Below are 17,345 nucleotides of genomic sequence, written 5' to 3'. Positions count from 1 at the left end.
AACCTCAGACGTCCGGCCGGACATTCATGGACCTTCCCGCTGCCTTGAGCTGTGTCTTCGCCCTCTCTGGATCTCCCTCCTTCAACCTTCTCTGCACAAAAGTCATTTAAAACGTGTTCCTTTCACTCTAGTGCCGTGCAAGTCCAGGTCAGCTGGGAAGGCCCGATCTGGGCCCGCTTGCCCTGCTACCGCAGGCATAGAATCAGAGTTCTAATTTCATTAGGAGGCGCAGCAATCCGCTGCAAATGGAGCGGTGGAGAGTGGAATAACATTGATCTCCGTCACCAGCCATGACATGACTCAGCTGAACGAGGTGATAAATGGGGTGAAGAAGACGAAGACTGACTCTGTAAACAGCTGTTACTTCCATTCTAGAGCCTTGAGCGCCCAGCTGGACGTCCAAGCTGCGACCTTGGATGTCCGGCTTGGACGTCCAGCCGGGCACTCAAGGCAGCAGGAAGGTCCATGACGTCCGAGGTCGCAAATCTGAAAATATGAATTATAAATTGGAGTCAACTTTTCAAAAGGATTGGGAGTGCTAAGCTCAATTCAAAGTACTTCTCCTGAGCTACAGTGAAAGAGTTTGCTCAACATTGGGAGCATTCAAGCACAGAGCTGGGTTTTAGGGTGGGAGAAAATGGGTGATCGCCCGGGGTACCGCCAACATCACCCATTCTGTGGCTGCCTGACCACAAAGGATCCCAGCCCACTGCGGTTGGAGAGAGGTCCGGAGACCATGCAGGACACCGTCCCATTGCAGCCGGGGGAGGGGGGGGGGGCTTTTCGCCCAGGGCACCATGTGTCCAAAATCCGGTTCTGCTCAAGCATCTACAGAACTGGCACTTATGATTATGGTGATGTAATCTGTACTTCTCAAACATCTGACTCTTTCCAATGAAGCTAGGTACTTCCCAAAATGAATGTCCTTGAATCAGCTTCATCTCGCACCTACGGGATTCTGTTGTTGGCGCCCCACCCGGGACCACCCCTGAATGGGTTCAGCTCTGGAAGCAAGGCCAAAGGGTGAAGGGAGCCCTGCTCTCCCCACCCCAGTGAATGGCTCAGATATGCATCCTAAAAGGAGTCCAGCGGCAGTACTTATCTGATCTCATTTTCTATAAAACCCGGAGGTTAGACCGTACGACATTCAAAAGAATATAAATATCTACACGAAAGTATGGGAGCACGGAAACACTGCTAGAAATTAACATCAAGGGGAGATGTGGGATGGAGAAAAGGGGGGATGTGGGATGGAGAAAAGGAGTCATTTGGACATCCGAGGTCGTGGCTTGGACGTCCAGCCGGGCACTCAAGGCAGCGGGGTCTGTAGAAAAGAACCATCCACTTACCTGGTGGAATGACATTTCAAATGACATTTCAAATGACATTTTGAAATGACAGGTACCAGCGCACCCTGGATACTGTATAGGCGCTGTATACCGCTCTATACAGTAAAATGGATTGCGCACGCCTACCGCTTCATGGACGCGCTTTGGACGCTGCTTGGATTTGCATCTAATTTGAATACTGAATCGAGCGGCTTGTGAACCAAATTGTGCGTGCAGCAAACGAGTGGGTGCCCGGCACTGCCGCACTGTTTCTTACGCGTCCTTACTGTATCGGCCCGACTGTGTTGCTTCTAGATTACCCATATCGCCTGTATATTGCCCACTGTCTCAACACACATACTGTAGCTGTTTTAACATTGCATTTTATACTATTTTTTTCCCCTGGACAGTCACTCACATCCAAAGACATAACAAAAAGTAAACTCCAATAGACACAACACTTCCTTACTCACCAGTTAAAAAGAGGGCAATTTTAAGTAGCCTGGGGAGGTGCAAGGTCCATGGCTACATTTGTATCTGCGGACCTTATAGTCAATTCTCAAAGCTGGTTACAAGGTCCGCAGATACAAAATACATCACAGATTTGATTTATTTTGTCCCTGTCCAGCTACCCATAGAAAAAGGATGGCAAAATAAAATAAATCTACCCATGTTGATTCCCTCCCTCGACCAATCCCCACTATCTGTCAGTCACTTTTTTGCCAAGGGAAAATATATCCACCTAATATCACTGAGGCGGCAGTCTTCACTTGGGCCAGTCTAGCTGTGTAAGTCCTTAGTCTGGATGTCTTTGAAAAATGTCCTCAAAAACTTTTATAATTACAATCCTATTAAGCTTAGGGTTTGGCTGCTCTGGAGTCAACACAGGAAAAGATGGCTGAATAACATAAAACATGACATAATATATTAAATAATATATTTTACATAAAGACACCAAAACCTGATTCATCAGGAGAGTGGCTGTTTCAAAACTCTATCATGTTTGCTTAACCTGAAAAATATGACTGCAGGGTCAGTGAACTGGATTCTTTATTTAATGATTTTAAACTACATTGTTTGTTAGAATACCTGGTATTAAAATATATTGAAACTTCTATTAAATATTACAGATTATAGTACTTTAAAAACATTATGGGAGCAATAATTTAAAAAGATGCTAAATCCTTACCGTGTCTAAGGAAGCAGCAGCACGAAGATCGGGCAGAAAGCCAACCTCAAGAAGATGGAGGAGGAAATCCTGATCCTCAATTCCATAGACTCTATCCAGGAAGAGAACCATGGCTGCTTTGTGATCTGGGCAAAACCCCGCCGACATGTCCGGTTCCACCACACTACCCTCTATGAAAAAGAAACAAAAGCAGCAACAATGGCAAAGATTGATGCACATGTTGGGTGATCATGATATTTTCCAGTCAATTAGTTGAAAAGTCTCTTTTTCCTCGTTGAGAATATAAGAGAGAATATTGCAAGTATTTTTAAAGAAAACCACTCTTGGCAGTTAGTGAGAAAGATCCAGGATATTTGCTCTTAGAGAGAGTGAAAATTTGGTCTTGAGGAAATCTGCAGGTCACAGGGAGGAGAAATTGGCATTGATATTACCAGTACTAACTGGCTTCCTGGCAATGCTGCAAGTGCCCAGAGGGAGAGGCACAACCTCTAAATAAAGAAACTCAGGGACCGATAATGGGTGACACAAGTCTGTTAGTAAAAGAGAATTGAAATTCTGTACACGCTCAAATGGAATATATCTAGAAAGGGTCCAGATGTCAGAAAAGAATCCCTTTAGGGTAAAAAAAGATTGACCAAGAGCAGAAACCAACTGCTCAGTGGTCTCCGAAAACCCTTGCTAAACACCAGTGTAGTGAGGAGCAACGGTCGAAACAGTGTCTTGAAGCAGTTTGCCAGTAAGAAAGAAAATACTTTTTCATGTATTGTAGGGGAATCTGAATGTGAATAATGTAAACTAGTTACCATGTTGCCATGTGAAAGCATTGTAAGCACTGCGTAGATTAGGGGCAGGAAACTTTGGACATCAAGGGCCCTTAAATAGCTGGATTTTCAGGATAACTAGTGAAGATGCATGAAATCAATTTGCATACAATTGAGGCAGAGTGCATGCAACTCAATCTTCTAGGTATTCATTTGAGGACTGGTGTTGCTCGCCCCTGGTGTAGATGAATGCGGTGGTGAACACTGTAAATAAATACAGTGCGATTTGTCTTCTTGAAATGGTTTTAGATACAGTTCCTCCCTGAGGAAGGTGCACTTTGTGTTATCCCTGCCACCTGAGGTCCAGTAAACCATCTGTCCGACCTTTTACTAGAATTCCTATAGCCATAGAAAGTTCCCATGAAAGATCCTTGTATGGAAATGCTATCCACCCACTCTGGACTGGGTCCCTTTCTACTTTCTGTAAAAACAGCTGGCGTCAGCTGATAATGTTGTTCATCTTCTGATCATTAGTTTACCTTTAGCTATTGTTGGCATCTGAAAAGGAAGGCTGATCACTCCAACCAAGTCTTCCAAGGGAATCAATGAGCGCAGGATGGACCTTATCCTGATGGCTTCACCTTTTCCAGCATAAATGAGCTAAAAGATAAAAGAAATGCAAAAACAATTGCAAACATACAGGCTAGTTTGTTTATATAATCAGCGCTGGACAATTATCAAATACAGGCCTGGATTTATCAAAATGCACTAAACATCGCATGCGATAGGAAAAGGGGTCTGTTTTATGGTAATAGGCAGTTTATCGCAATTTGCTCTAATACCTATGCAAAGTGTTATCTTAGCACAAAGTGTGATAACTTTTTTGCACTTTGTGATAAGTGCCAGAATTACTGTATTCCCAATAATGCACTCACACTAGATAGGTATTTATATCTCTATGAGAGGCCTACCTAGTAACTCGAGGTGAGGTTTAGGTATTAGTGTAAGGGTTAGGGGCCACTTTGTTCATTCAAAGTGAGATGTATGAATAGAACAGTGCTCTCTTGTGAAGATTTGATGACCTTCAGAGTGAGGAAACTCACCCAAAGATGAGATTTGTGCAATGTTCTCTCAACCTAGCTTGATGGACTCTCTACCTGGGTAAGATCAAGCTAGGTTGAGAGAACACTGCACAAATCTCATCTTTGGGTGAGTTTCCTCACTCCGAAGGTCATAAAATCTTCACAAGAGACCACTGTTCTGTTCATATGTCTCAATTTGAATGTCAAAGTGGCCCCTAACCCCTACACTAATACCTAAACCTCACCTCGAGTTACTAGGTGGCCTCAAATTCCCGCCCCAATATCCTCCCCTTTTTCTCATTTGCATCGCACCAAGTGTTATGGTGCTTTCGCATGCAAAAATGCCTTAACGCATGCGAAAACGCCATATAGCACTTTGATAAATGACCCCCATAACTTGTTATGCATGTTTTTCTATTTATCATATTAGTTGAAGTTTCCAGTGCATTTTTCAATGAAATCTTTTGACCTAACACACAGTACAGAATATTGTCCCTTAAACCTGGATTTTGGTAGTTTAGCTGATGTTAATCAACTTGTTGAAATGAATGTTAATTTCCTGATGCTATTAGTCATTTTTATAATATATAGCTAAAATAAATGAATGGACTGCTTGTGCTTAGTGTTTAGTTTTTACCAAATTATTTTTTCTTGCATATTGTACTATGTGTAATAATGCACAGCAAATTTTACGGATGGATGACTAGTTACTGCATCATGTAGTTTCTAAATTCAGATAACTGGGATTGGAGTACAATATTAAAAAGATAGCATCATGCTGTGAAATTTTTATGCACGAGGAACCAAACTTACATGCATTTCAGGGGCACAACGTCCTAAGAGGTCAATTAAAGCAGCATAAAATGTCATGATGGCATTTCCCATATGGATAGTGTCATCTTCTTCTAGCTCTCTTTTTTGGAACAGCCAAAATAAAAAAAGAGGGAAAAAAATAGTATATCAAATGTCAAACACTCAGCATTGATTGAATAGCTAGAAATGTATCCCTGGCCGATTCCTTCTCTAGTATTGGTTTTGCTTATCATCATCATCAGGCTGTATTGCAAAGATGACTTTTTCCACATTTTGTACTTATGCGAAAAAAGTCCATCTTGAAGAAAGCCCTTTGCAATAGGTATCTGTCAAGTAAACAGGGACACCGATCAGTAAAGCAGATGCAGAGCAATTAATACTATATACGTGGGTCATGTCTCCCATACAGCTGATCACTATTTGCTGGAAATTACAACATAAGTTCATTATGATAATTCTAGTTGTGTTTGCCAAAACATATAGCTAGCAAGTAATTGAGTAAATATAGTAAGAATCATTCTCACAGATTATATTCTGTTTCTGGACCTGTGGCTATTATTTTTACACATGAGAAATAATAAAATACAGGGTAGCTTTGGCCTTGCCATATAAGTAAAGTTAGCAGAGCAACAAGCTAATTTTTTGGTAGTGAGATTTTTCCCTCTTCTAGTCTCCTTCAGATTGTCACTGAAAACAAATATTGTAAAGTATCACAAGGAGGAGGAAAGACAGGGATAAAATGTCTTAATGTCTGTATAAGAGTCTAAAAACCAAATGGAACTGAAAAGTCAAGTACAAACTAGTTCTCTCAGAACATTACCCCTTAGACAAGTTAATTACAAATTAAAATCTAGGCAACTACATTATTCTTACTTTACACAATATATTCTGTTGTGCGCATGGATGGGCGCTCAAGAGCATGAGCCCCTTTGCTGCAACGCGACAGACATAACCCCGGGACTGACCATGGTCCATGCCGCTGGCGGGCAAGCAAACCCAGGCACGAGCTGGCTGAAACGGGAAACTCTCTTGACTTGGAACAGGAACACTTGAAGACTTGGAACAGGAATTAGGAGACCACTCTTGACTTGGAACAGGAATAATTGTATGTTCAACATGCTTCAGGATCCATGCTGGTATCTAGGGTAGCCATCCAGCCACACCAAAAGCCCTTTCAGACAGCCACTTGGAAGTGGTTTGAGCATGAGGACAGATGAAGTCAGAGGACTCAAAGATGACTCTGGAGAAGTGGACAAGATGCTGGAGACTTGGAAGTAACATTGAAGATTTGGACATGGCTTGAAACAGGAACAAGGCTCAAAGGAGCAAGACAAGGGCTCAGGACTTGGAACCAGTGGTGTAGCCATGGGTGGACCTGAGTGGGCTGTGACCCACCCACTTGGCTCAGGCCCACCCAATCAGTGTTGTCTGGTGGTCCAAGAAGAAGCCCTGTCACAGGGCCGCAACAAAGAAGCCAGTTGAGAAAAGGAAGACGATGGGCAGCCGAGAAGTGGAGCAGGCCCACGAGGCTGCTGGAAGACCCATCCCACCGGCAGCCGAGGAGAAGGCCTGGGGGCTGAGAAGTGGAGCAGGCCTGTGAGGCTGCCAGTAGACCCATCCCACCAGCAGCCGATAATAGGAGGATGCCTGTGAAGCCACTGATGGAATCATCCCACTGGCCACCAAGAATAGGAAGAGGCCCGGTGGCTGAGAAGTGGAGCAGGCCCATAAAGCTGCTGATGGACCCATCCCACCAGCGGCCAAGAATAGGACAATGCCCATGAGGCTGCCGGTAACCCATCCCACCGGCTGCTGAGATGAGGAAGAAGCCTGGCAGTCAAAAAGTGGAGCAGCTCCACAAGGCCACTGGTGTACCCTATCTCACCAGCGTCAGAGTAGAGGAGGAAGCTTGTGAGGCTGTCAGTGGACCCATTCCAACGGCCGCTGAGAAGAGGAGGAGGCCCGGCAGCTGTGGAGTAGGCATGTGAGGCCACCAGTAGACCCATCCTACTGGTGGCCGATAATAGGAGGAGGCTCACAAGGCTGCCGTATACCCATCCCACTAGCGGCTGAGAATAGGAGGAGGAGGACCGCGAAGTCGCCAGTGGACCGTGAGGCTGGCATTCGAAGAAAAAGAAATCCCTTACAAGAAGGCATCCATTCTCCTGCTCCTTCACATGTGCCAGTCATTCAGCATTCAAAACACTTGCAGTCAGTTAGTGCTCTATGCTGATCTTGTGTATCGTGAGATCAGCATAGAGGATGAGTTAGCCCCATGAGTTTTGAATGATGCCACTTGCTGGCATGTGAGGAGCAGCAGCAACAGAACAGGCCTTCCCCTTTTGCCTGTGTTTTGTGTTTGTCTGTGAGTGTGTGTATGTGAACGATAGCCTGCCGGGAAGGGGGGGGGGGGTGAATGAGACTCTGCCTGGTTGTGAGTGTGTATGTAGATGGTAGCCTGCCTCACGGTGTGTGAATGGTAGCCTGACTGGAGGGGGGGGTGTGTGTGTGTGTGAGTGTAAATGGTAGCTTGCCTGGGGTGGTGGGGGTATGTGTGTGGTAGCCTTCCTGGGGGAGGGGGGGTGTATGTGAATATTAGCCTACCTGGCTTGTGTGTGTGTGTGCGTGATTATGTGAATGGTAGACTGCCTGGGTGTGTGTGTGTCTGAATGGTAGTTTGTCTGGGACTGGTGAGGGGGCATGAATGGAAGCCTGCCTGAGGAGCTAGGGAGTGTGAATGGGAACCTGCCTGGGGGGGGGAGGAGAATGGAAGCCTATTTGGGTGGGGAGATGTGAATGGGATCCTTCCTGGCGTGCATGTATGAGAAAGAGCATGTGAAAGTGGGAGCCTCCATATCGGAGTGAGAACACTGAGAGGAGAGGATCACCTTGCTGGTGGCTGAAAGGAATCAGTAAGTTTTTGCTTGGGACATTGACATTGACTTTTTTAAAAGTATTGGGGCAAAGTTAACTATTTGGGAATATTATTTAGTGTGTTTGTGTGTTTGTGCCTTTAATAGTCAGTCAGTAAATAAAACAAGTTAGACTGTTTGCATTTTTAAATAGTCAGTCAATAAGGTAGCAGTAGGTAGTGTGTTTATTTTTTAAAAAAGTCTGCCTGACTATTAAAGTGTCCTCCAGACTTTTAAAGAGCTAAGTGTTTTATTTAATAAATAACTGAGTGCATTGTATTGAAAAACAAAAAAAACCACAAAAAAAAAAAAAAAAAACCCAACAAAAAAGTAGCCAGAAGCTAGAAATAAGCTAGGAGCAGTATATACCAAAGTAAAAAAGTTGAATATTTCAGCTCAGTTACTCACCTTGGAAAGGTGTTGAGGTAGTGTGATTAGGTTTGAATAGGGAACAACATTTGTTAATCAAGGGAGCTGTGAGTCACTCAGGCTGACTAACTAAAGTTAGACTGTTTGTAATTCCCAACCCTCCCACCCCTCGCCCACCCACCCCAAGCTCATCCCTTAATTTATAGGCAGGTGCCACTTGCACAAAAAAAACCCAAAAAAAAAAAAAAAACCCCATCAACAAAAACTTTATTGAGAATTCGATCAGACCCCAGTAGGCCACTACCAGACATATAGTGAATTCACTAATACATTTAAAGGAACTTAGACACATTCCTAATCCCATAGCAACCTAAAACTTAACTAGGAACTGATCAAAATTGAGATGAAGGCAGCAGTCCAGCAGCAAGAGGGGGGCTTCCCAGTCTTTTGCATCGAGTGTCACATGTATGATTTTTTACCCACCGGTGAGAAGTTGTACATGTGCACGCGATGCAAAGAGCTCCTGGCTCTCAGAGAACGAGTCCGATCTCTGGAGGCTAGAGTGGCAGACCTGGAGGAGCTGAGGGAGACAGAGAGGTATATAGATGAGACCTTCAGGGACATAGTAGTCCAGTCCCAACTTCAGACTGGCAGCCCTGGTGCTGCCTTGGAGGAAGAAGGTCTCATAATGGGAGAGCACCAACCAGATGTAGCAGGAAAGGATCCTGTAGCAAGGACCTGCTCTCTAGGTGATGCATTGTCCTTTCGCACTGAGGATATCTCCCCAAGGCCTACTGCCCAGGAGGGAAGGGTTAGGTCGGCCGTCATAGTTGGTGATTCGATTATTAGGAATGTAGATAGCTGGGTGGCTGGTGGGCGTGAGGATCGCCTGGTAACATGCCTACCTGGTGCGAAGGTGGCGGACCTCACGCGTCACCTAGATAGGATTTTAGACAGTGCTGGGGAGGAGCCGGCTGTCGTGGTACACGTGGGCACCAACGACATAGGAAAATGTGGGAGGGAGGTTCTGGAAGCCAAATTTAGGCTCTTAGGTAGAAAGATTAAATCCAGAACCTCCAGGGTAGCATTCTCTGAAATGCTCCCTGTTCCACGCGCAGGTCACCAGAGGCAGGCAGAGCTCCGGAGTCTCAATGCGTGGATGAGACGATGGTGCAAGGAAGAGGGATTCAGTTTTGTTAGGAACTGGGGAACCTTTTGGGGAAGGGGGAGTCTCTTCCGAAGGGATGGGCTCCACCTTAACCAGGATGGAACCAGACTGCTGGCGCTAACCCTTAAAAAGGAGATAGAGCAGCTTTTAAACTAGAACAAAGGGGAAAGCCGACAGTCGCTCAGCAGCGCATGGTTCGGAGAGATGTATCTTTAAAGGATACTAATGATGCACTAGAATTAGGGCATCCCGACAGTGAGGTTCCAATAATTAGAAAAGTAGTCCAAATGCCTGTAACTAAAAACTCACCTGAGCTAAAAATTCTAACTTATCCCTATCAATTAAAAAGCAGAATAAAATACAATCAAAAAACAAACTTTGAAATGTTTGTATGCTAATGCCAGAAGTCTAAGAAGTAAGATGGGAGAATTAGAATGTATAGCAGTAAATGATGACATAGACTTAATTGGCATCTCAGAGACATGGTGGAAAGAGGATAACCAATGGGACAGTGCTATACCGGGGTACAAATTATATCGCAATGACAGAGAGGAGCAGTCGGGAGGAGGTGTGGCGCTTTATGTCCGGGATGGCATAGAGTCCAACAGGATAAACATCCTGCATGAGACTAAATACAAAATTGAATCTTTATGGGTAGAAATCCCTTGTGTATCAGGGAAGACTACAGTGATAGGGGTATACTACCGTCCACCTGGTCAAGATGGTGAGATGGACAGTGAAATGCTAAGAGAAATTAGGGAAGCCAACCAAATTGGTAGTGCAGTAATAATGGGAGACTTCAATTACCCCAATATAGACTGGGTAAATGTATCATCGGGTCACGCTAGAGAGATAACGTTCCTGGATGGAATAAATGATAGCTTTATGGAGCAAATGGTTCAGGAACCGACGAGAGAGGGAGCAATTTTAGATCTAATTCTCAGTGGAGCACAGGACTTGGTGAGAGAGGTAACGGTGGTGGGGCCGCTTGGCAATAGTGATCATAATATGATCAGATTTGATTTAATGACTGGAAAAGGAACAGTGTGCAAATCCAAAGCTCTCGTGCTAAACTTTCAAAAGGGAAACTTTGATAAAATGAGAAAAATTGTTAGAAAAAAACTGAAAGGAGCAGCTACAAAAGTAAAAAATGTCCAAGAGGCGTGGTCATTGTTAAAAAATACCATTCTAGAAGCACAGTCCAGATGTATTCCACACATTAAGAAAGGTGGAAAGAAGGCAAAACGATTACCGGCATGGTTAAAAGGGGAGGTGAAAGAAGCTATTTTAGCCAAAAGATCTTCATTCAAAAATTGGAAGAAGGATCCAACAGAAGAAAATAGGATAAAGCATAAACATTGGCAAGTTAAATGTAAGACATTGATAAGACAGGCTAAGAGAGAATTTGAAAAAAAGTTGGCTGTAGAGGCAAAAACTCACAGTAAAAACTTTTTTAAATATATCCGAAGCAGAAAGCCTGTGAGGGAGTCAGTTGGACCTTTAGATGATCGAGGGGTTAAAGGGGCACTTAGAGAAGATAAGGCCATCGCGGAAAGATTAAATGATTTCTTTGCTTCGGTGTTTACTGAAGAGGATGTTGGGGAGGTACCCGTAATGGAGAAGGTTTTCATGGGTAATGATTCAGATGGACTGAATCAAATCACGGTGAACCTAGAAGATGTGGTAGGCCTGATTGACAAACTGAAGAGTAGTAAATCACCTGGACCGGATGGTATACACCCCAGAGTTCTGAAGGAACTAAAAATGAAATTTCAGACCTATTAGTAAAAATTTGTAACTTATCATTAAAATCATCCATTGTACCTGAAGACTGGAGGATAGCAAATGTAACCCCAATATTTAAAAAGGGCTCCAGGGGCGATCCGGGAAACTACAGACCGGTTAGCCTGACTTCAGTGCCAGGAAAAATAGTGGAAAGTGTTCTAAACATCAAAATCACAGAACATATAGAAAGACATGGTTTAATGGAACAAAGTCAGCATGGCTTTACCCAGGGCAAGTCTTGCCTCACAAATCTGCTTCACTTTTTTGAAGGAGTTAATAAACATGTGGATAAAGGTGAACCGGTTAGATATAGTATACTTGGATTTTCAGAAGGCGTTTGACAAAGTTCCTCATGAGAGGCTTCTAGGAAAAGTAAAAAGTCATGGGATAGGTGGCGATGTCCTTTCGTGGATTGCAAACTGGCTAAAAGACAGGAAACAGAGAGTAGGATTAAATGGGCAATTTTCTCAGTGGAAGGGAGTGGACAGTGGAGTGCCTCAGGGATCTGTATTGGGACCCTTACTGTTCAATATATTTATAAATGATCTGGAAAGAAATACGACGAGTGAGATAATCAAATTTGCAGATGACACAAAATTGTGCAGAGTAGTTAAATCACAAGCAGATTGTGATAAATTGCAGGAAGACCTTGTGAGACTGGAAAATTGGGCATCCAAATGGCAGATGAAATTTAATGTGGAAAAGTGCAAGGTGATGCATATAGGGAAAATAACCCATGCTATAATTACACGATGTTGGGTTCCATATTAGGTGCTACAACCCAAGAAAGAGATCTAGGTGTCATAGTGGATAACACATTGAAATCGTCGGTTCAGTGTGCTGCGGCAGTCAAAAAAGCAAACAGAATGTTGGGAATTATTAGAAAAGGAATGATGAATAAAACGGAAAATGTCATAATGCCTCTGTATCGCTCCATGGTGAGACCGCACCTTGAATACTGTGTACAATTCTGGTCGCCGCATCTCAAAAAAGATATAATTGCGATGGAGAAGGTACAGAGAAGGGCTACCAAAATGATAAGGGGAATGGAACAACTCCCCTATGAGGAAAGACTAAAGAGATTAGGACTTTTCAGCTTGGAGAAGAGACGACTGAGGGGGGATATGATAGAGGTGTTTAAAATCATGAGAGGTCTAGAACGGGTAGATGTGAATCGGTTATTTACTCTTTCAGATAGTAGAAGGACTAGGGGACACTCCATGAAGTTAGCATGGGGCACATTTAAAACTAATCGGAGAAAGTTCTTTTTTACTCAACGCACAATTAAACTCTGGAATTTGTTGCCAGAGAATGTGGTTCGTGCAGGTAGTATAGCTGTGTTTAAAAAAGGATTGGATAAGTTCTTGGAGGAGAAGTCCATTACCTGCTATTAGGTTCACTTAGAGAATAGCCACTGCCATTAGCAATGGTTACATGGAATAGACTTAGTTTTTGGGTACTTGCCAGGTTCTTATGGCCTGGATTGGCCACTGTTGGAAACAGGATGCTGGGCTTGATGGACCCTTGGTCTGACCCAGTATGGCATTTTCTTATGTTCTTATGTTCTTATATGGAAGTGGGAGCAGGAGCCTGCATGTGAGATAGAACACGTGAAAGCCTGTATTTTTGTGTGGGAATATGAAGCTGTATGTGAGAGAGCATGTAAAAGTGCATGTGTCTGTGAGGGAGAATGGGAGACAGCATGTGAGAGCCTGTGTGTGTGAGCTTCTGAAAGTGAGAGCCTATGGGGTAGATTTTCAAAGATGTGTGCGCGCGACCATGTGCGCGTGCTAACCGGTGCACACACATGAACGCGTGATTTTATAACATGCGCGTGCAGGTGCACTCATGTTATAAAATCGGGGATCAGTGCGCAAGGGGGTGCACCCTTGTGTATCCTGCGCGCACCGATGCCCGCGGTCTTTCTCAGTTCCCTCCCAGTCTGCTTCAATTTCGGAGCAGACTGGGAGGGGACTTCCGAGCTCCCTACACTAACCTCCCTTCCCCTAACCTACCCGTTCCCTAGCCCTAATCTAGCCCTCCCCCCCTCCCCCAAATCTTTATTTTACCTTTTGCGCCTGCCTCGGGGCAGGTGCATGTTGTGCGCACTGGCACCCTGCCGGCATGCGATCCCCTGACACAGCAGCAAATGGCCATTATGTTATCTCACAGCAGTCTCTTACTGAATCGCTACAAACTTCTAAAAATGACCTGGACAAATTATCTGCATAAGTATCAGATTTCTTCACTTAAGTATCAGATTTCTTCACTTAAAGAAAATGTCAGGAATATATCAAAAGGCCATATGGCACTTCAATATAAAATTGAATCTTTAGAAAATGTGGTGAGATCTAGGAATATTCGATTAATAAATTTTTCCAAGCAAAAAACTGTTTCACTATCTCATATATTAAGAAGATACTTTTTGGAGGTATTGAAAATTCCTGAGAATTTTGAAAAAATTATTTTTAAATTGTTTGAATTCCTGTTGTAAATCGCTGAGGAAGATAGGCAATTAATAAAAGCTTTTAAATACATAAATAAATAAATTACCACCCTTGTCTAAGTTGTATTATATACTATCTGTGAAGAAGAATTCAAGATTTAGAATTACAACCTTCCTTGGATGTTTTGAATATAACTGGTTTTCTGGAAAACTCAGGAACTGCTGAGACCATTGCTGCAACTTTAATAGCTACTTTTGTGGTGGACTCAGTTCGGGACTTGGTGATGAGATATTTCTTTCGTAATAGGATTTCCTCTTTTTTGAATTTCTGTGGTAACATAATTCCTGATGACGTAAAAAACACCCAACTTAGAAGGAAAAGGTTTCTTATGTTGCGCCCAGAAGTGTTATGACTTGGGGCATTGTTCTGGTTAAATTTCCCTGGCAAATGTGTGATTAAGTTGCAAGGGCTCAAATATATATTTTTATGCCCTCTTGCAATTTACCAATTTCATACTTCAGAGGCAATCTTCTTCTCCATGGAGCGTCTCTTCTTCTGTGTCATCCGTCCCTCATATTGATGGCTAAGGCCTGGATTTATCAAAATGCACTAAATATCACATGTGATAGAAAAAGGGGTGTGTTTTATGGTAATAGGCAATTTGAACTAATATCTATGTGAAGCGCTAAGTTACTGCAAATTATGATAACCTTTTTGCACTTTGAGATAAGTGCCAGAATTTTGGTATTTCCTACACTAGATAGATATTTATATCTCTATGGGATGCCTACCTAGTAACTCGAGGTGAGGTTTAGATATTAGTGTAGGGGGTTAGGGGCCACTTTGATATTCAAAGTGAGACGTACAAACAGAACAGTGCTCTCTTGTGAAGATTTGATGACCTTCGGAGTGATGAAACTCAAAGATGAGATTTGTGTAATATTCTCTCAACAAAGCTTGAAGTAACCCAGGTAGAGAGTCCATCAAGCTAGGTTGAGAGAACATTGCACAAATCTCATCTTTGAGTGAGTTTCCTCACTCTGAAGGTCATCAAATGTGAGGGCATTATGGCTAGGTTCTCTCTCTCTCTCCCTCTCTCTCCCTTGATAGCTAGGCTGCTGCTCCACAGCTTAATGCTACTGAAAAAGTTGTTAAAGCTGTGCAATAGGGCTTCACAAAATGGTGAATCCTACCCCTAACTCCTCCTCTTTTTCTGATTTACATCATACCATATGTTATGGTGCTATCGCATGCTTTAAAGGCGTTTACGCATGCGTTAAAGGTGCTTAACGCATGCAAAAACACCGTTACACTATTTGATAAATGACCCTGTAAATAAGTATTATCTGAGCTTAATTAGGTATCAGCCTTATCTTTTTCTTCTTTAATAATATTGATTCCTCACATTGTTTCTACAATCTTCCCCTAGTATTGTGGGCTAATATTTGGAAAATATTTATTTTTCAATTCAAATTACCTTAATATGTATATATTGCTTTTATAATTATTCCAAGAAATAATCCTTGTACTGACTCAGGAACTCAGACTTGGAACTCGAACTAGGAACTCAGATGACTCAGAAAACTTGAATAAGCGGCAAAGATTTGAACAGGACTCTGAAGACTTGAACTGAAGACTTGGACGCAAGAATGAAGACTTAGATGCAGAAAAAAGACTTGGACCAGAAGACCAGGAACAGGAACCACACAAAACAGGAGACCTTGAAGGACTGGTAGCCACAGGAAATCCTTGAGAAGGCCTGGAGCAAAGACTGAAGAACCCATTTATAGGGTACCCAGGAGATGACATCATCAGAAGGCACCACAGCATTTCCCACTGTGAGCCCTTTAAATCTGGGACTATGGCACGTGCACCTAAGGAGAACACAAGAAGTTGGCGGCCTAAGGCCACTAAGATCATAGCAGCATCGGCAGTGCTCCTCCGCCGCAAGGAGGTGGCAGCATTGTTTGGTGGCAATGGCAGCAACAGGCTGACAACTGGGGGAGTAGCGGCGCAGGAGACAGAAGTGGCGCTCCAAGGCTGTGCTGAAGACCAAGGCGGCATCTCCTCACCGGAAGGTTCACAAGCAGCATTGCCGGTATCAGGAACAGCGGCGCTCCAGTTGCACAAGAAGGCAGAGGTAGCATCCGCTGGAATCAGGAGCCGGCGCTGTCAAGACCACACAGGAACCAGAGCTGGCATCAGGGTGAGTAAGGCCGCTCACGGGGCCCTTCCATAAGCAGATTCACAACACTATCACAATAGTTCTATTTGGCTCCACATACTTTATGCCCTTCATATTTGCTGTAGTACACAAGTTGCACTGTAGCTTGAAGCAGCTTTTATCACTACAAGCTATAAAAACAAAAGTTGGAATCCAGTTAATCTAATAATGAATTAGAATGATAGGATGTTTCAAAACAAATAATCATAATTCATTTAAATTATGCTACCATATAAAAACAACAGTGCCCTCTGCTTAAAAGAAACAGACTGTACGAAAACAAACTTGCTAGGAAGGAAATAAATTTTAGTGGCATGAAATATTAATAAGAAATACCAAGGAAGAATTGCATTAGGGGAGTTTTCCTTTGTTGTAATGAAAGGTTTGTCATAAAGAGAGTGACCAATGTACTGTATGTTTGATATGGTAAATACTAAAAGGTCTTTCACTGTCTTCTTAAAGGAAAGGCTTGGTAAGGTCATTTCATGAAAAATGGCAGACAGCTACAGTAAACTTCACAGGGAAGTTAGCATGGCATCCCACTGCTTGTCACAAGCCACAGTCATCGACCACTTTTCAGTTGTCTGCAATGGAAGTAAATGGAACGTACAGGGTTTTATTAGATCCATTAGTTGGTGATGGACCATCTCTATTAGGATCTTCTGAAATTTTTAGAGCTTCCTCCATAGCTGCAAGAAGCCCGTTGCCTCCTTCTCCTCTCAGAGCTGGACCAAAGCATTCAGGACGGCGAATGAGCAGTCTCACTACAACATTGGCATTCTCTTCCACACTCTCTCCTGGAAAATAAGGTAAAAGAAGAATATTAGGATAATTCTGTTCCATTCCTCATCTCCAGTAGTGCTACTGAAAAATACTGTTCTTGCAGAACCAGATCATGCTTAGTATGCAAAATGTTTATAGAAATTGCCACTACAGATACTGGGGTGCTAAGTTAACATTGCAAAAATCTGTGAGATTTCCAGTGCCATAGAACAGAAACTGCACATGTGCATGGTGAAACCTATCAGAATATTGATTCACTATTTTCATTTAATAATTCTTAGAGATTCATATTCAGAAGGTTTGTCCAGATATGTCTGGGACTTAATTAGACATACCTCAGGTTTTAAATATTCCCCTCCACTGTCTGGATCAGTTTTAGCTGGATAAAAACATTACCTAGCAATACAGCAACTATCTAGATTAAAAAAAAGAGGAAGCACGGGGCAGGTCTTACTACCTGGATAAGTTTCAACCAGGTAAGTCT

The 17,345-nt window shown here is 43.0% G+C and overlaps 1 protein-coding gene across 1 annotated transcript in view; it reads right to left on the bottom strand.

The window, feature by feature from the left end:
* The window catches only part of RYR2 (ryanodine receptor 2), a 1,771,220-nt gene that overhangs the window by 666,512 nt on the left and 1,087,363 nt on the right, over window positions 1-17,345 (bottom strand). The window contains 4 exon segments of the mRNA XM_029593907.1: window positions 2,518-2,687; window positions 3,818-3,938; window positions 5,174-5,273; window positions 16,689-16,875. Coding sequence (XP_029449767.1) covers window positions 2,518-2,687; window positions 3,818-3,938; window positions 5,174-5,273; window positions 16,689-16,875 — 578 coding nt within the window.

This window comes from Rhinatrema bivittatum, chromosome 3 (assembly GCF_901001135.1).
Source record: "Rhinatrema bivittatum chromosome 3, aRhiBiv1.1, whole genome shotgun sequence".
NCBI classification, from domain to species: Eukaryota; Metazoa; Chordata; class Amphibia; order Gymnophiona; family Rhinatrematidae; genus Rhinatrema; species Rhinatrema bivittatum.
The sequence above is the reverse complement of the archived record's forward strand: the minus strand, read 5'-3'. Positions and strand labels throughout refer to the sequence as shown.